The sequence below is a fragment of the Rattus norvegicus genome, chromosome 8, assembly GCF_021556685.1.
Source record: "Rattus norvegicus strain SHRSP/BbbUtx chromosome 8, alternate assembly SHRSP_T2T, whole genome shotgun sequence".
Classification (NCBI taxonomy): Eukaryota; Metazoa; Chordata; class Mammalia; order Rodentia; family Muridae; genus Rattus; species Rattus norvegicus.
The window spans coordinates 110332873-110347706 of NC_141541.1; the positions used below are offsets into that span (position 1 = coordinate 110332873).

Genomic DNA, 14834 nt, shown 5'->3' on the forward strand with positions numbered 1-14834 from the left:
CCTGATCATAATCTGTCATAATTACAACATAATCAAACAGTCATAATTACAGTATGAATTATATAATTATTTTATATCTGTTTTGTATGCAGATGAGTATGTGTGAATGTGTGTGTGTGTGTGTGTGTGTGTGTGTGCATTTTATGCTGGTTCATATGTACTGACACATGTGCCTGGCTGTGTAGGCCAGGGAACAACTTTGAGTGCCAATTCTCAAGAGCACCATCCATCTATTTTGACATAAATTGCACAAGAATGGCAGGAAATTGAGCCTGGGAGATCTTCCTGTCTTTCCTTCCCCAGAAATGGTATTACAGATATGTGTCAGCATGTGTAGCCTCTTTACATGGGTTCGGGAATTGAACACAGGTCCTCACACATGTGAGGCAAGTGCTCTCTGTCTGAACCGTCCGCCAGCCCCTCCTTTGACTTAGAATGGTACTTGAGGGCCTGGGCCAGAACTGTGTCACCTCTTAGGCTTGAATGTGTTAGTGGATGCACCTGCCTTAACTGGAGAGTGATTAGGAAAGGCTGCACTCCCATGTGATCACATGCACGTGAGGTCCTAGCTCTGCACTCCAGTTTTGCATACTATATATGCACTGGCCCAGAGCAGAGAGGGGGCTCTGGATGAGAAACCTTACTAGCCCCTGGGTACTGCGTGGCTCAGGCTCTGAAATTCCATACTGATCCTGTCCCGGCTAATAATATACAGGGCCTGCTAAGAATAATTATGCTGAGTATTTCTCAAAAGGGCACTCCAGTCGGGCCCTGCTGTCCCTATATGAGCATCTGCTGACAGAGTGACCCAGGGAGAGAGCTGAAGAAGGAAGAGGCAAGAACTGCCCAGGGAAGAACGATTTGAGTGACAGAGCATGGGGCAGAATGACATTTGAATTACTCTTCTCTCCGATTAATTAATGCTAGAGAAGAACTTCCAGGGGACCAGGACTCAGGTTGATTCCGCCTGCAATTAAAGGGTCTCCTCATCGTTTCTTTGCTTGCATCCTTCCTCTCCATTTTCCCACCTACCCAAGAGACAGAGCTTGTTCCCAAGCCAAGTGACTGAAAGGAGAGCTAGAAATTACTCAGAATGGGGCCTCGTGAGGGAAGCCACAGATCAGAAGGGAGGAGGAGTGTGATTTAGATGTAAAACCGTCAGAAACGGAGAGAAAAGGCTGTGACAGGACCACTGGACACAAAGCCACACACAGTGCTCTTCCTCAAGGATGAGGTCACAGCCTGGGTTCCTTCCGTAAGCCTCCTCTGTAACCCAGGGTGGCCTTGAACCTGTGCTCTGCTTGCTTCGGTCTCTGCGGTGTCCCCAGTGTTGGGATTAAAGGTATGTACCACTATTCTGGGCCAGAGACAACTTCATTAAGAACTGCAGTAAAGTGCAAACAGATGGAGAGCTCTCCTGAAAAGCTTGCAGGAACAATTGTCTTTGAGATGATTTTCTGGTTATTTTCTGTGCCTTTTTCAGTATTAAATATATTATGGGGGGGGGCACTACTTAAGACCAACTACTAGAGTAAGCAAACTTAGTTCTTGGAAGTAATAAAAAATATTTTGTTTTAGCTTTAACTTGTATTTGTTTGTGTATCGTGTGTGTGTGTGTGTGTTCATGTGTATGTGCACAATAGAAATCAGAGCACAGCTTGTGAAAGCTGGTTCTTTCTGCCATGTAGGCTCCAGGGATTCGATTCAGGTCTTAAGATAATTACCCACTCACTGATCCATCTTGCCAGCCCGGGTCTCAGTTACGTTGACACAACTAACACAACTACAAAGATAAAGGTGGCAGCTAAGACAATAATTCACAGGGATCATGGATAATGCAGGGGAAATAGTGAGCTGCACTGCTGCTGCTTCTGCTGCTGCTGCTGCTGCTGCTGCTACTGACCACACCGTAACTGGATGACCAGTTCATCACAGAGGAGCAATGGCATCCGCACAGCACGTTTGGGTTGTGCTATGACAGCAGACGTCCTTGGTTCCATGGGGAAGATGGACTCATGTGCTTCCTGCCCATCTAGTGCAGGGCATGAGTCTGATGCAGATGGGACTACTCTGGAGCAGCTATAATGTGTGAGCAGTGTAGGCAGTCAGTCAGTACAGGAAAAGAGGGGCAGCCACAGGGCAAGGGGGTACCCGAGAAAGCACCAAAAGAGACACAGGGATCATGGAAGGATAAGAGCAGTGGGAAGACCGTGCAGAAGACAGCTCATGCCTCCTGCCCAGAGGAACAGATGCCCTGGGAACAGCTCCTCTTGACGTTCACAGATGGAGACAGAGACAGGGCCGACATCAGAAGAGAAGTCAAGGATCAGGAGAAGGAAGGCACAGGCTTGGAAGGAGGCAAGCTTTAGATGTGACAGGAACATAGAGTGTGGGAGGGGCAGCTGCTGGAGACCAGAGGAAGGAGAGCAAAGGCGAAGGGCTGAGAGAACTCAGAAGCACTTTGAAGACTTTGTGCAATTCATGATGAAACAGGAGAGCCCTGAGGGACAGGGACCTGCAGAAGGCAGGAGCATGACTGGAGACTTCTGAGAGAGGCAGCCCAGGAGGAGTGCTATAGGACAGGAACATTGACACTACTTTAGCAGAAGAAACCCACCTGAATACAAAGGAGGAAGACTGCGGTCATTATGGGATAGGTGGGGCTTTTTCCAACACATTGGAAGAGAAGAAATCATGCCAAATGGGACACAACTTTTGGCTCCCTTGGCATAAAGCCCCTACTGAGGAGTCTCTAGGATCCTGTTGGAATTCTACACACCCATGTCAGCTACTAAAGGGCGGAAATCAGATTTGGGAGAGTATATGAAACTCGAAACTCAAAACACTTGTCACAGGCATGGCACCTTTCCTGTGATGTGTGGGCTGTTTTCTACTGTGGTGACATTGGACAGAACAGGTATCATGAGCCCATGATCTGTGAGGTTAGGCACTGAGAACTGGTCTTCCACAGTGCATAGGGGTATTTGTTGGGACACACACCTCAGAACGCAGACATAAACCTGCCAAGAAATTGCGTGTGTAGACCATACAGGCATTCAGAGCCCAGCCTATCTTGTTTTTCTTTTCGTCATAACAGGCAGAAATATCAGTAGCTGCTCGAAACTCTTTCCTAGGTGAGTGAATTTATTGCAATAAGGAAGCACAAAGGAACAAATTTTATCTGTTCATTATTGTGGGAGCCGGTTGGGAAGAAAATGCTCCTGGGGCTAGAAATAGCAATTTAAAGTGGAGAACAAACACCCAGAGAAAAGGAGAAGGGTGGAGAAGTATGTCAGAGAGCCAGATGAAGGATGAGGGCCTAGGAGGAAAGACTAGAGAACTCTAATAGCTATTAATGAGGTCTTCACTTACAAAGAAACACCAGGTGAATTAGAAGATGATGATGCTAACGGGGGCTTGGAAGGGCAGTGTGAGGTGGGGGTTAGCTTTGAGAATACTGTCTTGCAAAACCGAAATTAGGGGCACGAAGCTGTAAGCTCCACTTTTGACATGGGGTGGATATGCTTCTAATAAATAAAAACCCTCCAAGAAATAATAACAAGTGTAACTGAAGACAGACCCAAATAGGGAAGATGGGAGAAGGAAGGAAGAAAAGAAGAGAGGGAAGGAGGAGGAAAAGAAGGGAGGGAGGGAGAATGGGAGTAGAGGGGATCAGAGGGAAAGGAGGGGAAGGAAGGAAAGACTCCCCGAACTTTCTGGAAACTGAACAGCATAAAGCTATACGTTTTGCAGTTTTGCCTATGGGTAACCTCAGTCTCTGCAGTCTGCTTAATGCTAAAATTCTAGTGGAAAAAATGTTCCCTATTTCTGGTTGGAAGAACCAATAGAGGGCAAGAGGGTAGTGGTCTTCAAAACTGCTGGAGAGGAAGAGGCCTGATTCTCTAGCTGACCCTAAGTGCTACCTGTATAAGATAGACTAAAACTTTCAGGAACTGAGAGCTGAGATGCAGGTACAATTTGCAGTCCAACTAAAACCAGTTATTGTTTTCCTACTCAATTAAATCTCTTGACTCTCTAGATTGTGTAATAGAAACTAGTCTCGATGGCGTGCAATTCACAATGTTTATCATCCCAAATTTCAAGGTGTACAGAGCGCCAGGGAAATTCAGCTCATTTACAAAGAAAAAGGCAATGAAGAGACAATCTAAAGACAGAGTGTTAGGAAGAGAGACTTCAAAGAAACTATTGTAGCCATGCTCAGTGATGTAAAGGAAAATGCCTTTAGTGAATCAAAAGATGAAACACCTTAACCAGTAATTACAAAGCACAGAAACAAATTAATTAGGCACCATAGCACTAATGTTTACAGAATATGAAGTCTGGCTTTAGCAGGGGAAAAAGGAAATAGATTTTTTTTGCAGAAATATGATGAAAATTTTCCTGAATATGTGAAAAGCACAGATATACAGATTCAAGAAACTTAGAAAACCTTAATTGGGATAAATTTTGGAGGGATGAAGCTTTCCTAGGTACATCTTAGTGAGGGTTAGGAAACCAAGCATGGGGCATGCTTGGACACCAGAGAAATACAATACACAATCTTTCTCTCTCTCTCTCTCTCTCTCTCTCTCTCTCTCTCTCTCTCTCTCTCTCTCTCTCCCTCCCTCCCTCCCTCCGTCCCTCTCTCCCCTCTCTCCCTCCCCTTCCCTCTCCCCTTTCCTCTCTCTCTCTCTCTCTCTCTCTCTCTCTCTCTCTCTCTCTCTCTCCCTCCCTCCCTCCGTCCCTCTCTCCCCTCTCTCCCTCCCCTTCCCTCTCCCCTTTCCTCTTCCTCTCTCTCTCTCTCTCTCTCTCTCTCTCTCTCTCTCTCTCTCTCTCTCTCTGAATTCAGATTACAGACCAGTCACTTAATTATATGTACCCAGTATCTTCTCATGAGGTAACTGGTAACTCATGGTATACAATCTTGTCACCAAGCATTGGTTACATGCTTCCTAACCTTCTCTACTTAGCTTCTTTGTTGCTTTTCTATTGAGTGAGGACTGGGTTTCCGTGTGTCTGCCTATATGCACACACATATGCACAGCATGTGAGGTCAGAGGCTGACTGCAAGCATCTTCCTCTGTCATTCTCTCTGCCTTAGTTTTTTATTCTTACAAGGACCTCTGATTCTGCAGCCTGGCTTCCAGAATGCTCTGGTTGGTCACTCTTTCCTGGCACTGGGGTTTGAGTGTGCACAGACACACACAGCTTTTACGTGAGTACTGGTGAGCAGACCCAGGTCTTTCTGCGTGCTCAGTAAGTCCTTTAGCAACAGAGCCATCTCCCCAGCCCCTAAACCAGTATTTGGAAAGAGACAATTTGAAGCTAGGTAAAAATTCTACTCCTCTCTCCAGGTTCTCGGATTTTAGTATCCGCTGATGCTTTCCATCAGAAATAACCATTAATTGATAGTTGCCAATTAGTAGCTCTTTAATAATATCCCAATAACACTTTCTTCCCCAGGATAAAGAACCATTCTCTTGTTCTATTAGTGTGAACTCAATAGGCCTATCCTATTTATCTTCTTAGGCAGGTTGTAATCTGTTGCTGTCATTTTGTATTGTGTATTTTAAGGTTCAAATCACCTCAGATTTAGACATTAGAAGGTGCTTCAAGCTGAGTATTTTGAATTTTTTTTTGTAACCTCATCATGACTTGAGTGCTTTCTTACTTTTTGACACACACGGGGAAAGGTGTGCTGACTCGTCTCATTTTCCCTGCTGAGGCTCTGGAAGGAGCCATGTCTCTAGCGAGTCCTGGTTGCTTGAATTGGGGTAGATAAAAATCATCAAGATTGGAGAGCCAGGTGTCCTCTCGCTGCAGGCCTGCGGCTGCGTCCATGCACCCCCACCCTGTTTACTTGTCTGTCTCCCAGTTCACACAGATATGACGGCTCAAGCTCAACACTGCCACAGTGCATCCAGCTCTCATGCTTTCCTCTCCCGATAGCTCTCGCCACGCCCAGTGTGAGCAGTAAAGTAAGTCACCCACTGGGGCAGTAAAGCCCTCATATGTGGGTGTTGACCTCCACTAGCTTATGATAGCTACCTTTGCTGGACCTGTCGAGGGGTGTTCTGGTGAAAGAATGTAAAAAGGAAGTTTGGAATTTGTTTTTTTAATACGTGAAAGGAGAGGAATGGGAGAAATCCACAGGAAAAGGCAAGTGGAGGAGGGGAGCCAGGTTAGTTTTCTCAAAGGCAAATCTATCACCTTTGGACCATGGAACACATACACTGGGTGTGCATGTGTGTGCAAACACAAACACACGCACGCATGCATGCACCTTTAGATACACACACACACACACACACACACACACACACACACCCTTCTACCCCTTGAATGGTGTTCCATCATCCCAATACCGTGAATTCTATCACAGAGGTCTGAGAGAGCCTACCACTATTTGAGCTCTTAGGCGTTTTTCTCGTTTTCCATGACCAGGAATGGAGGTTTCTTCTCTAACATAATTAATTGTCCCTCTTGCCACAATGCTTTGGAAGCACTGCTCCTCTGCTTGTGTGGAGCACATGAGACATGGTCCTTTGGGAGAGAAGAATGCTAAACTCTGTGTGCTTCCAAAGTAACATGTTGATGTCCTAATCTCCAGTGGGAGGATACTTAGAAGCAGGCTTTTTGAAGATACATATGTTTAGGATGAGACTATGAGGAAGGAGGCAGACCCCAGGGTGGATTAAAACCCTTACGAACTGTGAGACGTCTCTATTTCCCGAATGCACAAACAATTAAGAGAAGGGTTGTTACCAAGAGCGCCAGCAGAATATTATCTTGACCTCAGACAGTCTAGCTTTTTCTAGAATCAGGAGGAATGAGTGTTCACTGTTTAAGCTATCTGGCCGGGAGCATTTTATCTCAGCAGCCTATGTTGACTAAAGCTGACTGATTCTTCAGATCTGTTGAGACACCATCTCCTCCTCCCTGGATTAATCCCCCTAGATTATATCAGGGCACATTGTTTTGTTTATTGATTTCTGTTGTAGCAGGTAGCTGTGCCATCATTGAGAATATGTCTGATGAATGCCCATGCTGTCACTAATTCTGTGCATTGCGAAGCAGTATCATCTATTTTGATCCTGATTATATGCTTATGTTCCACGGTATTGACACATTGAAGATGTTTAATAAATGTTTATCATTTGGATAAATTCTTTGTATTTCCAAGGCATAATCTATTTAATCAGCAAATACGGTCATTTTTTTTCTATTTCTAGGAAAAGGTAAACAGAAGAAATGGCATGTGAAATTTGAAGGGTCACGTGACTGTACAACCGATGTCCCTGAAGACTCTGAGGTCCACAGTCAACAGAATCATCATGTAGAGGAAGCATTTATAAAATCACAGCAGACAATATAAGCAATATGTACAGCAAAATGATGCGGGACGTGTTCCCTAAGAAACTTACTGTAAGGTACACTGTAAGGTAGATGCATTTTTTATATTTGACTCCATCGCTACTTAAGTGACCCTGGACCATTAAAGTGTTAATCCTTCCAAAGGACTAATCTACTCAAAGACTAGCTGTGAATACAAATGTGTGTGTGTGTGTGTGTGTGTGTGTGTGTGTGTGTGTGTGTGTGTGTGTGTGTTTGGACCTAGACACAAAGGGATTCTAAATTTCACTTAAAAAGGAAAAAGATCTAAGACTAGTCAAGAAAATGTTTTGAAGAGAAGAATGGAAGAAAACTTGTTCCTCCTGAATAGTACGACTGTCATTAAAACATTGCTCTATGATATGTGCTCAAGTCATTATGACTATATCAATATGAAGAGACGCTGCATAAACAAATCAACAGAGTTAAACAGTTGATAGAAGGAATTCAATGTCAAGGATGTTGTAATATTTTGGAAATAAAGTATATATTGAATGAGTCGGCATAATTGTTTACCTTGATAAAACTAAGTAAGATATGACCTTCCAGTCTATATTTAAAAACTATGTTCCAGAATATTCCTGGCACCTGTCAAGATAATGGAAAACTAAACAATCGGCTCAATAGAATAAAGTCCTACTGCACACAGCAAGAAGAATGACTCTCTCAAGCACGATACAAGGAAAGACAACCAGTTCTATGAGGACCTAGATTGACTGCAAAATCCCGACAAAAGTATATGCATAAATGCACAAAAATATGAACATTCAAAAACCCAGAGCGGTGATTATACCTGAGTGTGTCTGGCATGTGGGGACTGATTAGAGGAGAGAGTCACTCAGAGAAGCCTCCTGGGGCAATGACTAGATTCTTTATCTTGCCGGAAGTTTGAGTGATACAGCCCTACACATCTGTTGAAATTCCAAATTTGTACTTCATATGTCCACACCACCATGTGCAGAAACAAAAGGAACATGTAAAGAAAAATGACACCCAGAAAGAGGAATAGGCCAGAGTTAGATGGTGATGAACACAAAGCAAGCTACTCCTTCTGGGGTCTGCAGAAGTATATATGGATATTCTTGGCCAAAGTCTTTCTCTCTTTTTTTTTCTGGTGCTGAGAACCGAACCCAGGGCCTTCAACTTGCTAGGCAAGCACTCTACCACTGAGCTAAATCCCTAACCCCTTGGCCAAAGTCTTTAAAGTTCTAAGTTACATCTGAATTTTTTTCTGAAATAAACTTGTGGCAAAGTAATTTCAGGTGTATGAAGGATTTACATATTGGCTAAACATCCACATAATGCGGTAATAGTTAAGACTCCAAGAAACATTTCATAACTTTGTGTGAGGAGAACTTTAAAAGCAAATCAGAATCCCAGGAAGACGTAGACGAAACAATAGACATTGTTGACTGAATCTCAACGATGTTACAAGCCAAAGAGCTCTGCCATCAGTTAGATCTACAACAGGTGGGCACCCAACTCTATCATAGACCATCAGGGGGTAACATTCCCAACATAAACACCAACCAGCAACCCAATGGGGAAAAATTGGGTAAAGACACAATGGATGAGAGAAAAAATAAGTTCTGGCAACTATATAAAAATGCAAATTTAGATAACGTGAGGTGCCCATATTTTGCTATTGAATTAGCATAATTTCAAAGATTGGTGACCTCCATTGCTGCTGCTGATGCTAAGTGTCAGACACACCCCCAGGAGAATATGAACATTCACTAAGCATTAGAAAGTCAAACTGGAAAAAAAAAATCCCATGGGGAGCACAAGAACTCAGAGAAATGAGTATAGTGTGGTCAAAGAGAAATGTGAAAGGAGACACATCTAATTCAACAAGGATGATTCCAGGCAGAGGTTGGACACTTTGGCCTGAGTGTCAAATCCAGTTGGTCTTGTGTTTGTAGCCTAGGAGATCACAACAATTTCTATCACTTTTCAAGGGGCCATACTGCAAATGGTTACATAATTCTTTACATAATTCTTCATTTTACCTCTTGGCCAACAAAACCTAAACTACTAGCCAGATGATGCTTTAATAAAAAGTTTACAGACTCCTACCCTGGGGGGAGCTGACATTTACCAAATATTTTATGCACTTGCTTCTCTGTATTATTTTAATTTGTACATTTCAATTTATTGAAGTTTAAAGCAGATGGGGAGGCAGTGAAAGATACTGTTGGGCCAAGAATGTAAATGAAAAATGAAGATGTTTGCTAGACAGCCACTATAGCAGTCTAGGACAAAGAGAATGCAGCCTTATAAGATTGAGGGGCAGTGGAGGAAGAGTGGGGATAGGTTTCCTAGGAGTAACCAAGTATTGCCAAGGATGGGATGTTGAGGCACAGGGAGAAATCAATGGTGACTCTCCTATTTCAGTCTCTTGTTAAATGGTGCCAGCTATGGAGATGGTGAGATGGGGCAGCTACCCTGGAGAGGAGAGCCGGAACTCTATTTTGAACATATTATGGTTCCAAGAGGGATTGTGTGAAGGAAGCAGTGGGCTAGAGATTAGATCTGCTCAGGATGTGGAGGGGGAGGCTGAGAGAAGATCAGGTTTCAGCACTCAGAATGGAAGTGCTACTTAAAGCCCCCTGGAAGCAAGGTAGGAAACCGCCAAACCGGATTCTGATGATGCAATGCCCAGTTCAACTGGGGACCAGAAGCCCCAGCTTTGCCTGGAGCTCCGTCCTTATGAAAGACATTGCTGCTGTCACTCTCCCCATTTGGATTCTCCCAATTTATCTGTTCCAAACTGTTTGTGCTACTGGCTGAGGAACCCGGTGGCTTCCAAGTAGACAGCAGCTCCTTCTGATAAGCTGTGGTCAAATCTTTACCTGGACACTGACCACTGTTACTCCTACTGCACGGACGGGGTGCCCAGTATGACTCCCTAGGTAGGGAAAAAGCTCAGCTACAGGTCCAAAGATATCTTCGGCCATCATTGACTCAAGCCATGATTTTCCTGAGTGGACCAAAGACTCACCAAGGAGCTGGTGTAGGTGGGGTCTGAGGTGTCATCCTGGAGGTAGCGAGAGAGGCCAAAGTCAGACACTTTGCACACCAGGTTGCTGTTCACCAGAATGTTCCTAGCAGCCAGGTCCCGGTGCACATAATTCATCTCAGATAGGTACTTCATGCCAGCAGCGATGCCCCTCAGCATCCCCACAAGCTGGATCACGGTGAACTGTCCGTCATTTTGCTGTGATAAGACAAAAAGGAGATCAGGATCAAGATGGGCTTCAGTGGCTAATCGGGAGCCTAGACAGCATGGCGGACGGCTTGTCAGCCCTCTGTCAGCACCCAGTATTCGGCTCTCCGCTGCCTCTTCCTGCTCCTCCCTCCTCCTCGTCTCTTCCCTTGAATGCTCTGCTCTCTCCTTGCCAAGCCCTGTCGATTTCATCTCCAAATTACATCTCAAAGCCGTCCACTCCTTTCCCTTTCCACTGCCACCATTCCAAACAAGTCATCGCCATCCATCACCTGTAACGGCCCCCTGCACCTGCACCCCTCCAATCCATTCTCTCCATGGCAGCCAGGGCCATCTCTTCAAGACATAAATCAGGCCATGTCACTCCCTGGCTGAAACTCTCTAATAGCTTCCCGATGCATTAAGGAAAATCTCCCAACTCCTCAGTACAGCTCAGGAGACCCAAAGGACCAGCCTTGCCTTAGGCTCTGGAGTCACTCACTCATGCTAAACAAAGCCACTGGGACTAGAGAACTCTATGTCCTTTCCACGGCAAGTCCAACATGCCCCAAAGTTTCTTAAGTACCATTTCTTCTGTTCCTTTCTCTCTAAGCCCACACTTATGCATGTGCCCTTTGTTTTCTGCTTAAATTCCCTTCCTCAAAGGTGATGTCCTTATGACCTTCCCTCCCTCTGATGTAATTAGCATTCTTTGAACACTGTTTTCAAATGTATTACCATATGGCTTTATACATCACAACTTTGAACTTTGTGGCTGTGTGTATAGTATAGCCTTCTGACTCTGCTATTTGACTCCAGTTCTGAGCACAAGACACCCCCCCCAATCTCTAGAGGTTCCCCTAATATTTAAGTAATGAAAACTTTAACAGCGGGGAGCATCAACACCTCAAAAATCATAGCTGAATGACCAGCATATTCTGCTATCTTCCAAACTCTTAGGCACCTTTGTATTTTCTGAGCTGTCAAGCTTTGCTCTGTGTGTTACCATGTTCTCCTCATAGGGGTTAAAGCTCACACACAGTGTCTGGCACCAGGAAGCCTGCTAGTGACCCTCACCGTGCCAGGCTACATTATTGCTCTCTCCTGTCACTGTAGACTCAGTTCCAAGCACAGATGTGTTTCCCATTAGATTTTCATCAGATAGAATATGCCTTCTTTTTACAGCGTACGACCTCAGCATCTTGCCTCTGCAGACAGTTAAATCAGTGGGCCCTGAGCCATGCTGCCAGGAGCTTACCGTCCATACAGTTCTGTCTTAGTGCTTCCCCAAAGGGTATTGAGTTGTATTCTATATGAATTAGAGCACGCCCTAAACACTGAAATGTTGCGATTGGAGGAAAGGTGAAAGGTGGCAGAGTACCTGAGGTCTGGGCTAGTTATTGCCCGAGCATAGGTACTGGCAAGCCACATTCTCTGCCTCAGAAGTCCACATGTGAAATACACAGAGCTTCAGCTCTGTGAGGAGCTCCCCTTTTAATTGAGCATCTACTGAATAGATTACACAATACACCCACATCTGTTATCTCCTTTCAATATGGATGGGTACGCCATTTTCGCATGTGCTCTCCCTTTCTCCAGAATCCATCAATAGCCAGTGATGCCAGGGAGGAGCACTGATTGGTGCTGTCAACTTGCTACAAACCTAGGCACAGGAGGGAATCTCAACTGACGGATTGCCTCCATCAGACTGATCTGTGGGCATGACTGGGAGACATTTTCTTGATTAATGATTAATGTGAGAGGGCCCAGCCCTCTGTGGGTTGTGTCACCACTGGAGAGGTGGTCCTGGGTAGGAGAAGAAAGAATGCTGGGTAATTCATGGGGAGAGCAAGCCAAGAAGCATCATTCCTCCATGGGTCCTGCTTCTGCTCCTGCCTCAATTCCTGCTTGACTTCCCTCTATGAAGGACCGTAGGGTTTTGAATGTAACAAGCCCTTCCTCCCATGTTGCTTTTGGTCAGTGTGTTAGCACAGTGGCAGAGAAGCAAAGTAGCACACACCCCACGGGCCAGGCTGCTCCTGACTCCATTTCTAACCACCTCCCAACCTGCCAAGAATGTTTTTTCCCCCTATGGCATTTTCTTCTAAACACCTAAAATAAAAGTGCCACATTGGTTTGTGGAAAGACTGACTGATCTGCCCATCTGTGAAGGATGAATGTACTGGGGATGATTCAAATCCTCCTCTAGAGTGAACTTCCATCAGCACCTTCTACAGAAGCCAGCCTGCCTCTCAGGAGTAACCAGCCCTTTCTCCAAGCATTTCTCTGGGAGACTTGCCTCCTCAGAATGTCCCCATGCAACTTCTGTGGAGTCTAAAGCTGCACCCCAGCTTCAAGTCACACGGGCTGGATTTTTATTCAGATCCTATGTTTTATTTCTTATTCATAAGTGTAGGTAACATTAAAATGAAAACATGGTGTCTTGCTAAAGATTCCACTCTGGAGAGGGACCGTGTGCTAACCAACAATGAGAAGGGTGTGGGCAGGCATTCACTGCCGTATTCATGGCTTTGCTTCGTGTTTAGCATTGATCAGGTATCACTACAGTTTCTGGGGTGAACAGAGGCCAGACATGGTTAAATATTTGGTGTCCAGATCCAAATAGACACAGTTTAGACCCAGCCTCTGCCATTCATTGGCTCAGGCAAGTGATTTAGCCTTACAGAATGGTGATCCCCCCAGCTAAATCATAAGAGCCCAGTGTCCTCCCTTCGTGGACTCTGTGGGGATTCAGTGAGCTCACAGGTCACAAAGTCTTCACTTGGGGTCTTGTGCTATCCTGGTTGCAAGAGTGATCATGGTACCCAAGAGCCAGGATGTCCTTTCTTCCCAGTCACCTCCTCCAAGGACCTCAAATGCTCCTATTGAGGGAGTCTGGGGTCCAGTTCTGGGTTCCTCATGTTTTTCTGAGTGTGTGAGAGTCACTCTATGGTCATTGCTGTCAGAAAGCCCAGCCCAATGGGCGTTCTGAGTTCAACATAGAATGGGTCAACATGGTAAAGGTACCCAGCTGCCTACCAACCAGTACTAGTGAATGACGAAGACTAGATGACAGACGCTCGAAATGGGACTCAACCCACAAATACCAGTGCCTGCAATTACTTGACTTTCAAATGGAAAATAATACTTCCCAGAATATGATCAGAGCCTTCAAACTGTCCCTGGGCAGAAGAAAAGGCAGACAATATTGTATTGTTTTCACAGTGAAGATAAAGAGAGTCCAGAGGATCTACGTGATCAGCCTTAAATCACTCTGTGTGGGTTTGAGTTATAACACAAGTCTAAATCCAGAGTGGCAAATTACTTCTCTGCTGGCATTCCATCTCTGATCCTCTGGTAATGGCTGCCTTCGGTGGTGTGTGGGGAAGACGGCCGCATAAGCCTCACAGGGAGAAAAGCCACCTGGGACTAATGCTGCTGCTGTTATCTGGTCTTTGAACTCCTGTCCTGTGCCTCTCCTCCCCTGGAGTATGCTGACTCTGCAATGGGCAACAGTTTCCTGGGGCGCTCGCTGCAGGGTAAGCACATCCCTTCAGGAAGGGTCCGTACTGCTGAATTGACTATCTTGGTGGAAACCTAAGGATATAAACATGCTACATTTCCCCTGACATGTTCAACTGCTTCTTGCTCAATTCTCTAGTACGGTGCCTGTGTGGAGGTCAAAGGACAACTTGATTCTCTCCACTGTGTGGTTTACAGCGCTTGAACTCAAGTGGTCAGGCCGGTGGCGAGTCAGTTACCCACTGAGCCAAGCATTATCCCTTAAATTATATAGGATGGCTGTCCACAGGCTTTGTAATTGCAGAGTTAAGAACCCCAGCATAGAAAATCAGCAAAACAGAGCAGCCACCACCTGCTTTCTCTCGGCGACTTGGAGAAGCCACTGGGCTCCACGCTGAGCCCGTGGGAGCCCACATGGTTCAGTGAGGAGACACAGACCTGGATGGAGTGATTTAAAACTTTCTTCTCGTTCTGAAGTGCTTTCTACTGAAATTGCTTTCCAGCAAATACATGGAGCCACTTGGCGGCCCTCAGATCAGACAGGGAGGATTTAGGTATTTCCACTTTCATTGACAAATCCACTTCAGGAAATGAAACCCTTATTTGATTTGTTTGAAGAGAATGAATCATAGATTTTTTTTTAACTAAAAGAGAACTTTCCAGCTCATCCAGCTCAATGCCTTTAGTTTATAGATTGGAAAATTGAGTTAACGGA

General features: G+C 45.1%; 1 protein-coding gene across 1 annotated transcript in view; it reads right to left on the reverse strand.

Annotated features, from left to right (window-relative positions):
* Nucleotides 1-14834, reverse strand: part of Ephb1 (Eph receptor B1) — a 436332-nt gene that overhangs the window by 31861 nt on the left and 389637 nt on the right. Inside the window, 1 exon segment of the mRNA NM_001104528.1 lies at nucleotides 10394-10609. Within this exon segment, the coding sequence (NP_001097998.1) occupies nucleotides 10394-10609 (216 nt within the window).